Genomic DNA, 14,508 nt, shown 5'->3' with positions numbered 1-14,508 from the left:
AGTCACACCTCAAAAATAATTTCCTTCAATAGAACAGCGAAAACCAAGGAATTTTGTTTGGCAAAACAATATTTTTTAGCTGCAACCAGCAGCGCTGGCCCCTGCGTGCGCTGCTGGTTGCAGCTTCTTGCTGGTCTTGATTTGCTGCTGGTGGGCATCAGATATTCTGGCTTGCGTTTGCCAATCCTGTCCTGCTGTCTGGGTCAGTGTTGTGACCCAGACAACAACTGCACACTCCTCCTCCGTATGGGAGTGTCTCTGGGGCTTTATGCTGCGTTTGCTCTGCACTGAAAAGTCTGCTACATCCAGCTTTTTTACAGCGTTCCGCGTGTATTTGTCACCGGCTCCCATACTTCCAGTTGAGAATAATAACAACTAATAACAAAATCATGCGGATGGGCTATCGCAGCGGACACAGAGGTGCTTAATTGTGGCAGCAGATTGGCTGCTGCAGGCACAGCTAACGTTATGCTGCATGCATATCGATGCATACGGATGCGATGCGATTTCCGTTTCCCCAACGACTTCTTCTCTGTTTTTTCCTCGCCTTTCTGTAATCTGGAGAGCACTGTCGCCACCTAATGGGTCCCTAAAATAGCTTTTACACATTCAACAGCCACCATACTTTCACAGGAGATGGATCTGGCTTTGATGCACGTCCCACCGTCAAAAAACGCAATTGACGAACATACTCGTCCTTGGCACTCTACGTTACTAAACCAATTGACGAACATACTCGTCCATGGCACTCAATGAGTTAATGCTCGTTCCTCCATCCATGCATCGCTCCCTCCCTCTTTCCACCCCCACGCCCTCCAGCATATTGTACGAGTACACTCTGTGTACACACTGTGTGTACAACACAGAGGGTACACTCTGTGTACACACTGTGTGTACACAGAGTGTACACTCTGCGCACATTGTTAGCATTCGCCTCGTTTGATGTCCAGACAGAAAATCCATGCTTCCAATATTCTCTCGCCCTGTACAGATCCCTATCCTTCATTTCCCAGGATGGAAAGGTGTGTGTGTGTGTGTGTGTGTGTGTGTGTGTGTGTGTGTGTGTGTGTGTGTGTGTGTGTGTGCGTGCGTGCGTGCGTGCGTGCGTGCGTGCGTGCGTGCGTGCGTGTGTGTGTGTGCGTGCGTGCGTGTGTGTGTGTGTGTGTGTGTGTATGCGTGTGCGTGTGTGTGCGTGTGCGTGTGTGGATGGATCTGACCCTGCATGGCTTCATTTCTGCTTTCTTCACCCCGACCTCTATCTAGTTCTCATATCCTTTCATCCCCTCTTCCATTCCTTCAGACAGACTGTCAATAGCATCTCTTTCTCTCTCTCTCCAGTAGCTGTGTGTTTCTGTGATGCCTTGTCTCTCTCCCTCTCGCTCTACCTGTGTCTTGTCTTAACGCTGTCTTGACCTTGTTTCGCCTTTGATGTTTTCCCTTCCCGTCGATGTGTGTCTCACCTGTCGACCGCTCTTGTCTCTTTCTCTGTCAGATCATCGCGCCCGGCGGAAGAGCATAGCCACCGGGAAGCAGCCAAGCATGGAGGTCCCGCCCGCCGCTCCCCCTCAACCCTTCCGACAATCCGTGAGTAACCCCTCCCCCTGCTCCCGGCCTCGTTCGCTGCCCCCGACCCTCTCGCTCTCCCTGCCCTCTGCCCCGCCACACGGCTGCGGCCGGTGGACCAGTGGCACCCCCCCTCCTTTCCCCTCCCCCCTGGCCGTCTCCCCCTCCTCCCTCCTCCTCCCCCCTCTGCAGCCAAAGGGCTCCTGCAAGGGGCCGAGCACGCCGCCCTTGCCCCGCTCGCTGGCCCTCTCCCCAGCCTCCCCATCCTTGACCCTGCCCCCCCACTCGCCCGCCGCTTCCTCCTCCTCCTCCCCCCCTTTCTCATACTGGGGCGGAGACTGGAGGGCTGCCGGTTCGAGTCCAGTGGCGGGAGGACGGTACATTGCACCACTGCCCTCTATCGAGGTATGTGACACAAACCGGAAGCTGAAACGTAGACATTAATGGCTGCGTTTACATGCATGGAGAATAGGCAAGTAACCCGGTTTTGGGTTGGCGCATGTCAACATTGTCACCCGGTTAAAAATGCCTGGCTTTCTCCCATATGAAATGAATGGCAACAGTGAAACATATCACTCCAACAGCAAGCAATAGAATTTGTACTTTTATCATTACTATAGGGATCATACGTTATTTCCCCTGCATTAGAAGTTACCTCAGTCAAACAGGGAGGGGGGTTATCTGGCAGCTGTACGTTTTCATACCTTTCTGCTGGCAGACCGTTCTGTCTGTGGACAGGAATATTCTGTTCATTGGTTTCTTCATGGCGACAGGGAAACAGGGTATCAAGGGTGCACATAGACGTAGTCTACTGTTGGTTTTTGGACTCCGTGTTGAAGCCTACTGTAGTGTGGTCATCACCATCTTGGGGTTCTTGCGCAGCTCACGCGAGACGGCACGAGATGAGGGGTTTCCCAGATGCGCAGCTCCGCCTGCTATTGGTCTGTGATCGACAAGCTGCGCCATCACTGGACAGGCGACCTGTCAATCACGTCCAAAACATTCAGTCTTTTCAACAGTCTTTTCTATCATCTATTTTACTCTAAACGGGCGAGTTATAAAAAAATCCACCCCCATACAGTTGCTTAATCCTGTTACAAAGTCAGGCATTTTAACATGGGGGTGCAGTGTTTCCCCTAGAATTTTTTCAAGCCTGGAGGGACTTCAAAACCTAAACCGACCGCAGGAGGGACCCTCGCTGGTGACTGAAATTGTGGCCGTTTGAAGCCAGATTTGGATAATATTAACACTAGGATTAGACTGTGATGTCATTATTCATTCATATTAGTTATTTATGTTGTTAGTACAAAAATAAAAAATAAAAGTGGCCTGGCGGGGGCCTCGTTGTCCTGGCGGGCCCGCCAGGCCTGTACAATTGTAGGGGAAACGTTCCATTCGAGGAACTAACGATTTCAGTATCACTTCTCCGACTTCCTCTACCAAAGCCCAAACTAGCCCATTGGCATAAACATCTTAAAGGATAGAACAGCATTTTAGGTTTGTGCCAATCGTCCAGGTTGCCCCTCTCCGTTACATTCTTCCTGCTGCTGTCTGCACACAGTCAGGGTAGTTGGAGATATCAGTGCTCCTTTTCCTCCCTACAGAAGAAGCCATTTCTTGCCAATTTCATTCTTGTACAGTACAAAAAACGGGTCCACAGACGTGAAAATTAACCCATCACAGTAAACACAAAGCTTTCATTTGGTTTTGACAAAGTTTGTTGCATCGTTATTTTCATGAAGTGTTACCATATCACACCATGTAATTTAGAGACCTGTTATTGGACCAGATAATAATTCAGGCTCTGTGATCTACACCCAATGTAAACATCAGGTGTAGACGAAACTTTTCACCAATTGCTGACATCCTTAACGTTACGCTCTGCTTGCTGTCAATCGCCTGACACCCACGGGAAGAAATGGAAGTCTCCAATAGAGAGCCCCAAGAATGAGTCCGGAAAACATTGATGCTAACACTTCCGGGTTCTTCACTGTTTTCGTCTATGGGATTTTTGAATGGGTTTTTGGCGCGATGCTTCAAATAAGGTCTCTGGGCAACGCAAGCTTAATCAAATGCGAACCAGTGTTCAGCGGGATAATCTTCACACATGAGGACGACTTTTATGAGTTTTTAAGCTTTTACGTGCTGTTAAAAGGGCAGCTAGCTAGCAAACGGCCAAATGAGACTATACTGTTGAGTCGACGGGGATATTATCCGTCAATAACGTCATCACTTCAAAGGACGAACATGGAAATTATCTTTCCCTCACCTGGTTCAGCCCCGTTCAGCCCGGGGTAATCAGTGCACAGCAGCGCACACATCAACAACACTCCAGATTGAGTGGTGACATGACGGGGAAGCCTATGCGACACTGTGTGTAGTTCTGGATTAGCTTAGCACAAGCTTTTTACTTCTGGGCTCGCATTTACGCTTCAAAACTCATGAAAGTTGTCCTCATGTGTGAAGATTATCCCGCTGAACACTGGTTCACGTTTGATTAAGCTTGCGTTGCCCACAGACCTTATTTGAAGCATCGCACCAAAAACCCATTCAAAAATCCCATAGGCAGAAACAGTGAAGAACCCAGAAGTCCGCGACTTCCGCGTTCCGACTACAAAAATACGTGGGGCTCTCTATGGGAAGCAATCTGTCAAAAACATCAAAAACTCTACAAACTTCATTGTCACAAGCACGCCGTCTTATATCGGCCGCCTTTGTCCACTGGGACAGCAGTTCATTTGAAGCTTGGTTTGACGGTTTGTTAAAATGATGAAAAACGAGTCAATGTATTTAAAAAAATCTGATTACATATACGGCATGCATTGGAGCTACTAGATGCAAACAGTAGTAAATGGGCTTTATTATGGGTTTTATGACCAATAGCAGGTGTAAGAGCCAAAATCGCCATGACATAGGGTTTCTCTCTGCATGTAAATGCAGCCCATGACGACATTTAATTCCCCCCTTCTGCTGTATGGCCTCACTTTGTTGTGGTTCATTGTGATCCAGGCTTTTATTGTTGGCATTGCCTACTTTTTGAGTGTCAGACGGACTGGCTAATCAAGTCAACTTCAGTCATGGAGGCTATTAGCATGGAAGCAGCTATAGAGCCAAGTCTTTAGTCTCTTCAAGACAGGCTTCAAGACTCATTCCTCATGAGTAGGTGTCATTTCCCTCCCGTCATTCTCGCACTGACGAATGCACTTATGCTAAGGTACATGATTCTTATGCTAAGGTACATGATTCTTCGAAATGCAGCTGAAAGTTGACTTGGTGCAGTTTTCTTTTACTGTAGTTCCAGTGGTAGGTAAGAGTGGAAATACACATTTATGCATAACTATTTGAGCTTCAATGTTGCATTCAGAGCCAACCTTTCAAGTCTTTTCTTTAATCTCTATTAAGAAATGTATATCTAAAACAACTGATTCAATATTGCATATACTTAATTGTAATCTTTTAAATGGGGGGGGATCTGACACTGATAATGTCACTTTTTTCAATGTAGTTTCACTTTTTCAAATCATTTTCTTGAAAACAAGTGAGACAATATCTATAAATAGTGAAGAAACTTGGCACTAATACACTGATTGTTATTCAAGTCAAGAAATTATTGAAACATGTTGATTTAGAAGCAGAAGTAGTGAAATTATCGTTTTATACACGTTATACAAATGTACTTTTTCCACTTCATCTCGTTCTTCCTGAGCTTTTGTGTTTTGATCATGTATGGAATCTGATGTAGGACAAACTGCACCCATATGTGACACTTCTGTTGTTCTTATTTTTGTTGGACAATTAATGGGCATATGTGTGGCACACCACTACCCACTACAGGCTGTGTGGTGACACTGCAGCTCTCTGTGGCTAATGTATATGTGTGGGTGTATTATTTCTTGCAGATATAATAATAAATTTACCTTATTGGTTTCCCCCATCACACATTGTGTGTTTCATTTGTGTGTGCCTACACCTGACTTTGATTTCCTACTGGGTACATTTTATTTCACTGCATTATTTGAATACCTCTGATGCATAACGTATTGTCATCACGGGAATTGTCTACCTTCAACACGCCATTATTTCCTGTTTCATACGTCGTACATATCAATGTTTCGCGACAAATCTCACCCTCTGTTCTCCACTAAAAAAAAACATATTTTCCGAATCACTCCAACCACTTTTCTGTAACTCTGTCCCGTGCACGTCCCCCCCCCCCCGCCCGCTGTGTCTTTCTCCATCTGTTTTCCCCTGTTGTCTAGAGTTTCCTCAGTAGAAGGTTGAAGGGCTCTATCAAGAGGGCTAAGAGTCAGCCCAAACTGGACCGAACCAGCAGCTTCCGACACATGATCCTCCCACGCTTCCGCAGTGCTGACCATGAGAGGTCAGTGTGTGTGTGTGTGTGTGTGTGTGTGTGTGTGTGTGTGTGTGTGTGTGTGTGTGTGTGTGTGTGTGTGTGCGCGTGTGCGTGCGTGCGTGCGCGCGCGTGTGTGTGCGTGTGTGTGTGTGGGTGCGTGTGTGTGTGTGGATTGTCTGGCTGTCTTTGGCTGTGTTCATGTGTGGACAATATGTCGCTGCATTTGTATGTAGGAAATGTGTGTGTTAATGTGTGTTTTCTCCTTTGCATCAGGAACTATTTTCTTATCTATGACACTATCTATCCATATTAGTTTTAAATTGCTGTTTATTTTACACTCACATGTTTGAGTGCGGTGCCACTTACAATTAAAATACTCAGCACCAGCGCTGTGCTTCTTCCCGGGCGGTGGAAAGCCCTGGTCTCTCCATGGCAACCAGCACACAGCCATATGGCCGCTGTACAGACCATAATGAGCCAGTGTGGGAGACTTGCTTAATTAGACCTCCTCTGTATCATTTAGTTACAGCAACACTGGCACCTTCACCATAGCAGCACTTTAGACCTCTTAGGACACTTTATTTTGCAGTTGTTCTACTTTTTATTTGTTTCCTGATGGTGAGAAGGAGGTGATTTATTCAGAATTGAGAGAAAATAATGCAATTAAGTTTACTTTTTTCAAGGAATCCTTGTCCTACAATTTGGTTACACTGAATTGCAAGATGACTACAGCATGTTGTTTGTTGCCTCCGTGTTTTACAATGAATGTAGAAAATATTCGGGACTTCTTCCTGACATTGAGCTGCATCCCATTTGGCTTTAATCCACGGCTCAATTGTCTCAAAGCATAAAGATGCTTCTCTGACTCACCTGATTCTCTTGATCTACATCGCCGCTGTAATTGGTATTGATTTAACAAGGGAAATCAAATAAGGGATAATGGCTTTTAGCTGGACTCACCTTATCGTTTCACGAAAAGAACAAGCGTCTCTAATAGTTTGTAGCTTCTGTGTATTTGCAGTCTGGAAAATAAATGAAAGATAAATGAAAGAAGCCTGTTTACAAGTGATTATGCCCTGTGGTGATCCCTGCAGCTTCTGTGAATATGTGAATATCATTTTCATGGATTTTCCAGCACACGACAGAGCAAGGCTGTGCACAAGACCTGTCTGCTCCCGCTGGACAGCTACGGCCGAGTCCAATTCAGCTGTGAACAAGGTCATCTTGATAATCTAAACACAGGGCAAAAGAGCACCGAGGAGAGCGCTATAAAACCGTCCAATCCCCCCCCAGGCCAGGTGTCTGTACTGCTTCTGCATGATTTATTCATCTGGGAAGCTGGATGTCTATTACCCCCGGTTGGTCTGCGCAGACACTGAACGGACAAGGTCAAGAGCCTTGTGAAGTCCTGTGTGTTTGCCAAAGCCCCTTATAGCTGATATCCGCTTTCACAGACCCCGCTTGGACTTTGGCCCGTTCCTTTTGATGATGTCGGAGTACACCTCAGCTTTTTTTCCATTTGATTCTCTCTTTCTTTGGTATTTACCCAGGGAGAGTTAGCTCCCTGAGAATGTCTGCCCATTTTCATTTTCAGCAACGCTTCACATTCACGCAAAATTACAAGCACTCGCACCCTAGCTGCACGACAACAGCAGTCTGGTCCTGTTGGCCGCTCAGCAGCTCCACTGGTGTTGTAGTAGGGGGGGGTTGGTGCTTTGCTCAAGGGAACTTCAGCAGTTGTAACTACACCGGTCCAATGTCAATGAAATAATGGCCATGCTTCATACAGATGTCTTTTGGAGTTTTATTCCTCTGTCTCTCTCTTTGTCAGCAGACACCGTGAAAATATCTCAGTTACAGTTGATGAGAGAGAGGAGAGTGTTAACTCCCTTGTTCTTCCTGTTCAGTATTTGGGTCAGACTAATCTGGCGCAGCCACAGCCCGGGCTCAGACCCCGCAGTTCTGGAGAAACACAATAGTTGTTCAGAGAAGGGCAGCGACACTGTGGGTTGTCGTCTTAATTCAAACTAGTCCAATTTCGCTAAGGCAGAGCATATGGTGTTTGTTTACTGTCATAAGAAGAGCAAAGAAGTTGCTACAGTTAACTAGCTAGCGAAACACAATGGCTGTGCAATGCGCCTATTCTGGGATAGGGCCCGACAAGCTCCTTGCTTCCCCCTATCCCTTTTTCGGGCACTTGGACACATGGGGCTCTATTCTCCCCCTGGCCTTAGGCGCTAAACTGGCCTTAAACGCAAAAGAACACGATTTACGCCTGCCTACCGCTGACTCGGGAAGATAGCGTCATGTTTTTACGCCCCGAAATGCGCTTTACGCTGAAGAGGCGTGGCGCAGTGCCAGAATAGGCCAGAATGGGCGTTTCGGCCTTAAATACCAGCCTAAAGCGATCTTCCCAACTGGCGTTAATTTTGCGGTTAATGCTTTTCAAAACCAGGCTTTATTCAGTGTGCCGGCTCCCCTACCAAACGGCACACACAGACATACATTTGCATCTCTCCCAGCATGCATTGAGGCTTAATACATTTTGACAAGAAAAAGCAACCAAATCAGCCTAAGTAGGCTAAGTGGTAGATAGAAATAATATTTATGTTAACACAACATGCAATTCTAGAACATTTCAATATTGGACAAAATAAAACATAAAAATCAAAACACAACCCTATGTGAAACATACATGTAATCTATCCAGGGCATATATCCGTCGCAAATACAATGTGTAACACGGTTGTACTGTGATGTCCGCTCCAACAAGACTTACAGTAGCTTACTTGACACGTACCTTTTCAATAAAAACACATTTATGCCATGACTTTACATAATGTAGGCTATATTTATGTCGCATAATTTAGCCTGTGCTGTGATGTGCAGGAGCAGCAGGTAGCCTACAAGTTATAGAACTAAGCTTGCCCTGAATGAGCCGAGTGGGGGTGCTTGTTCACTAGTGTGAAAGTTATGTTTACAACATATAAAGATCATGGAAGTGGATGGTATCAGGAATGTCACCGATAGTTAACGTTCTATATTGTACAGGAAGACCATCAGCCCTGCTGAACAGATCTGTATTTGCCTGTAGGTTGAATAGTTTTATTCAGGCTATGATCTGTGATGCGCTGAGATATCCAAATTGGCATGAAGAGATGACAGCATGCAGCCGCAACCAGAGTTACCGGACTGGAGTATCTCGGTGGATCGGGACCTTGCAAGGGAAGAATGTGATTGGTTTACTGGAGACCACCAATCCAACTAGGGATGTCCCGATCAGGTTTTTTTGCCCCCAAGTCCGAGTCCGAGTCCTTTGCTTTTGAGTATCTGCCGATACCGAGTCCCGATCCGATACTTTTATAATACATTTAAAAAATGAAGAAGAGCGAAGAAAATTATCCAGGATGTCCCTTTTTATTATATTTTAACATGTAACACTTATCATGCACAACTGTGCATGCAAGTAGCGCAAGTAGTGCAGTGTGAAGTCAGAACAGAAAAATTATTCTTCACATTAGAACTAGTGCAACATTAGAACTTAGTGCAACATCACAGACTCAATAGTCTAGTGTTAAAACAAACAGCAGCTTAACTTAAAATGCCAGTCAGGCATTAACTCATTGAGTGCCAGCCACTTTTGGAGGACGGATGCTCCCAGTGCCAGAGTTTCAGAGCGTTTTCAGTGATTTCTCGAGGCCCACAGAATATTGTGTGATATTACTATGTAAACACTGAACACGCACAAAGAACGATGAGACTCTATTCTATCATCTGCAAAAAAAAGTTTATTGATCCCATTTTCCGTTCTTTAGTTATGAGCTGGAGAAGATAGCTTGATTCATCCAAAATCAGCAATTTTTTTCTAGAAGCTGAGATAATTGGCCTTTTGTGAAATTAAACATTTCAAGCACATCACTGACTCTGAAGCTAATCTTTTCTAATGTAGTCACACCTCAAAAATAATTTCCTTCAATAAAACAGTGAAGGCCAGGGAATTCTGTTTGGCAGAATAATATTTTTTAGCTACAACCAGCAGCGCTGGCCCCTGCGTGCGCTGCTGGTTGCAGCTTCTTGCTGGTCTTCATTTGCTGCTGGTGGGCATCGGATATTCTGGCTTGCGTTTGTCAATCCTGTCCTGCTGCCTGGGTCTGTCTGGGTGTTGTGTGTGTGCTGCTCTGCGTGCCCCCTCCCCCCCCCCCCCCCCCCCCGCCCCGCCTCGCCCCGCCTCGCCTCAACTGCACACTCCTCCTCCTGTCTGTGGTGGCTCTCTGCTGAGTTTGCTGTGCGCACAGTGAAGGGTGCTAGACATCCTGCTTTTTTACAGCGTTCCGCGTGTGTTTGTCACCGGCAACGATGCTTCCAGTTGAGAATAATAACAAGTCCACGGTGTGGATGTGCGGATTTGCTGTCGCAACCGACACGGAGCGGCTCAATTGTGGGAGCAGATTGGCTGCTGCAGGCACAGCTGCAGTAACGTGCTTCAGCATATCGATGCATACGGATGCGATGCGATTTCCGTTTCCATAACGACTTCTTCTTTGTTTTTTCCTTGCCTTTCTGTTATGTGGAGAGCACTGTCGCCACCTAAGGGTTCTGTAAAATAGGTTAGACACATCCAATAGCTATAATATTTGTACATCAGAGGCAGAAGGCTTTGATCGACGCCCCACCGTCAAAAAACGCAATTGACGAACATGTCCGTCCTTGGCACTCTACGTTACTAATTGAAATGACGAACATGTCCGTCCTTGGCACTCAATGAGTAATAAAAAATAAATAAAAATATCAAATAAAACAAATGAGCCAATATTCAAGCAGTGCAGTGTATTGTAAACTGAGCACTTATGAGGTAGCTTAAAGATTTTCAAGTCAGAATAGAAAAAATATTCTTCACATTAGAACTAGTGCAACATTAGAACTTAGTGCAACATCACAGACTCAATAGTCTCGTTTTAAAACAAACAGCAGCTTAACTTAAAATGCCAGTCAGGCATTAAAATATAAAATAAAACAAATTAACCAATAAAAGTGACTCAAGTAAGGCCAGTATTGTGCTTTTTGTAACTACACTCCTATTTCTTATCCTTCTCTACCTTCAAAACATGTATGTTTTTCTTGATGAAAACCAGCATCTCAACCCTGTCAGCTGAGAGCCTGTTCCTTTTCGCATCAAGGACATTTGCAACAGCGCTAAAAAGTCTCTCGCTGTCCACAGAGCTGCAGGGGGCACAGAGATACTTGGTAGCAACAGCAGCAAGTGAGGGGAACTGAGTGGCATGTTCTTTCCAGTACTCAAGTGGATCACTTCTCTTGGGGGTGGTTTGCTCAGAGAGGTAGTTCTGCACCTGTACGTCTGCTGATGAGGTACTCACTGACCGGGCCTGTGACTGCCTCTCTTGTATGATCTCGTCAAAGACGCTTGCCAGGCTGCTGCTTCCTTCATGACATGGGGACTTGCTCACTGGCTCTGCTGCCTCTGGCTCTTTGCTGGTGGTGGTCCTCCTCTCCTCCATCTTCTTCGCCAGCTCCTGGATGAGGTGGTCTTTGGCAAGCGCCAGGTGGTCTGACTTGGTGAAGAAACTAAAAATAGATAAATGTAACATTACACACAATTCAAAACAACCTAAGAAAGACACACCATAGGCAACTAAATTACACATGTACTCAATAAATATACAATTAAAAATCTAACAATATAACAAACTCTACATTGAAAGGGAAATAAAGTATTGGCTTAATTCCGGTGTGTGGTGATGACTTTATAATGATCATGTTGCACAAAAGGTCCATTTTAATTTAACTGTACTTGCCCATCTTTGTATCTGGGGTCGAGTAGAGTGGCCATGTAGAAGAGTGGCTCTGTTTCCACATTAGCAAAGCGTTTCTCCACTGCCTCGAGGAGAGTCCTCTTCATTGTCCTGATTCCCTGGTCTTGCTCTTCCTCTCGAGAGAGAACACGTCTGAGGACTAATGAATTAATGAATTAATGAAGGGATGATGGTTTGTTTCAAACTAACAATACAATATAAATAAAATGTTACAATACAAAATGATAAATAAAAATTACCTGTAATGGCAGGCAACACATCAGCTGCAGATGCAATCTCTCTGCTCACATCCCTGGTCAGTTCCTCAAAGGGACCAAGCACCGCCGCCGTCTTTGTCATCAGCTCCCACTGGTTGGCGGTCAATGATGCTGGTAGATTGCGTTCGGCAGCATACACACTGAGAGCCCGTTTTTGTTCTAACAGACTCTGCAGCATGTAGAGGCTGCTATTCCATCTTGTCTGCACACAATAAATATAAAATATCATTAAGAGTGTGCTTTCATTCACTTTATTTTTGTGCAGACTAATATTATGACAATGGATATACTCTGGCTTATTATGGCTATGTTGTTATTATTTATTGGTGTTCAGCACTTTGGTCGACTGATGTAGTTTTTAAATGTGCTTTATAAATAAAGTTGACGTTGACTATGACAAAGAAATTGTGTTGGCAAGCCAGGTGCAGAGCAAAGTATTTATTTACTACTAAAAAGTGCATGGGAATAAATAATAGAATAAAAATAGTAATAATGGAATAAAAAGAAATAATGGAAAGAGGAATCTCACCTGCACATCTTGCTGCAGACGCTTGACATCCATGTTCAAGTCCATCTGGATGTCTTCCAGACGGGAGTAGGCTAGTGGGGAGTGCTTGAAATGGCCTACAATTTTCCTCGCGTTTGCCAGTATGTCTGTGACGCTGCGCTGGGAAAGCAGGCCCTCGTGCACGACAAGTTGTAATGTGTGCGCTACACAGCCCCCACTCTGTACTCCCATATCCAGCATGGCTTTCTTCATATTTGCAGCGTTATCGCGCAAAATGATATGGACTCGGTTCTTGTCTATTCCCCAGTTGTTCAGCATCCTCTCCATCGCCTGCTGGATGCGCTCTGCTGTGTGGGATCCACGAAATTCCTGTGCATGCAAAGTCGCACGGCTTAAAACAAAACTGGAGTTGATCCATTGCGCAGTGAGGCTTAGAAGGGCCATGAAAACACAGACGAACTCCAAATATCTGTGGTAAACGCGACATCAGGCACGTCTTTCAATAGGACAAGCAGCTTGTCGCTTATCTTTTTCTGGAGCGCTGGCAGAGCCTTTTCAGTGATATAGTGTCGAGAGGGCATATCGTATCGTGGTTCCATGTACTCCATAAGCATGATAAAACCCGGGTCGTCTACCAGAGAGAGTGGCTGGTCACTCATTGCGATCATCTCGGCTATCTTTTCTGTGATCTTTTTCGCCTTTTCACTGTCGTGGGGCATTTTCTCTCGCTTCTTGAAAGCCTCTTCCAATGTGGGCTGGCTAGCCTTCGGCTTGGTTGCCTGTGTAAACTCTGTATATTGCGCCGGGTGTTTGTTTTTCAAGTGTCGTATCAAGTTTGTTGTGTTAAAAGCAGCTTTGTCCTTACCACCCCTCGATATCCCAATTTTACATATCTGACAGTTTGCGACTGCATCGTTCTCGTCGTTCACTTTGAAATATTTCCACACAGCAGACATGATAGCGGCAGCGCGGCTCAGCTTCAAAACAAACTGGCGTGCTCTCTGCGCATGCGGTGTTTTTGTGAGGCTGTCTGGCTGAGTGTCGTTTGACACAGACAAGGTCTGACTCTGTAAACGGTGGTAGTAATACTAATTTTATTCTAATTTATTTTGAATCACCAATAGCCCATATATAAAAAATCTTATAAAAATAATTACTTTAAATATACATGTATAAACCCGATCCCTGATCGGGTCATAATGTCCGAGTTCGGATCGAGTCTGCAGTCACGTGATCGGCCCCGATTTCCGATCACGTGATCGGATCGGGACAACCCTAAATCCAACACTTGTGAATAATTCTATGCTTAAAAAGGTGTGGTTAAATGGTTAGCGCCGCGGATTCTGCTGTTTGGCGCCAAGGAAAAATTAGGGAATGCGCCTGACCACGCCCACTAATAGCGCCGGGCCAAGCCATAAACGCAAATTTAAGGCCAGGGGGAAGATAGAGCCCTTAGTCTGCTAGCAGATCTGAATTGTTTAAAAGGACTTGGTGTGTTACAAACTTGCACTTTACCGACCAAAGTGATTGTATTTTCCTTGATTGTTCTGCTTGTTGTCCAGTCACCGAAAATAAAAATTAACTGAACTGAACTGAACTGAACTGAACTGAACTGGCTTCTAAATGAAAAATATTGGTGTTGACAATTACTTTCCTAATAGATGGACCGCTACAATAATAACTACAATTTCCATGGCAAAGTACTGTTGTAGGCTTGTACTGTCACTAAGCTAACAATGGAAAGATAGATAGATAGATAGAGTACTTTATTCATCCCCGAGGGGAAATTCTGGCGTTACAGCAGCAGTAGCATCAATGACAGCAAGAAGAGCATCAATGACAAGAGTAGGGATGCACCGATCCACTTTTTTCACTTCCGATCCGATTCCGATACCTGAATTTGGATATCTGCCGATACCGATATTATGCCGATACCAATATTTTTCTTGAATATACAGTATAGGCAAAGATTTGGCCAATTAAAGTTTTTTTTTT

At 45.0% G+C, this 14,508-nt stretch overlaps 1 protein-coding gene across 1 annotated transcript in view; it reads left to right on the top strand.

Annotated features, from left to right (window-relative positions):
- syngap1b (synaptic Ras GTPase activating protein 1b) overlaps nt 1–14,508 on the top strand; it is a gene marked incomplete at its 3' end in the record, with an annotated part of 206,033 nt that overhangs the window by 130,278 nt on the left and 61,247 nt on the right. Inside the window, exons 3-4 of the mRNA XM_083635164.1 lie at nt 1,493–1,584; nt 5,823–5,944. Coding sequence (XP_083491290.1) covers nt 1,493–1,584; nt 5,823–5,944 — 214 coding nt within the window. The remainder of the gene's footprint in view (nt 1–1,492; nt 1,585–5,822; nt 5,945–14,508) is intronic.

The sequence above is a fragment of the Poromitra crassiceps genome (assembly GCF_964638095.1).
Source record: "Poromitra crassiceps genome assembly, chromosome: 1".
Lineage (NCBI taxonomy): Eukaryota > Metazoa > Chordata > Actinopteri > Beryciformes > Melamphaidae > Poromitra > Poromitra crassiceps.
Note: the sequence above shows the minus strand (reverse complement) of the source record. Positions and strands in the feature narration are given on the sequence as shown.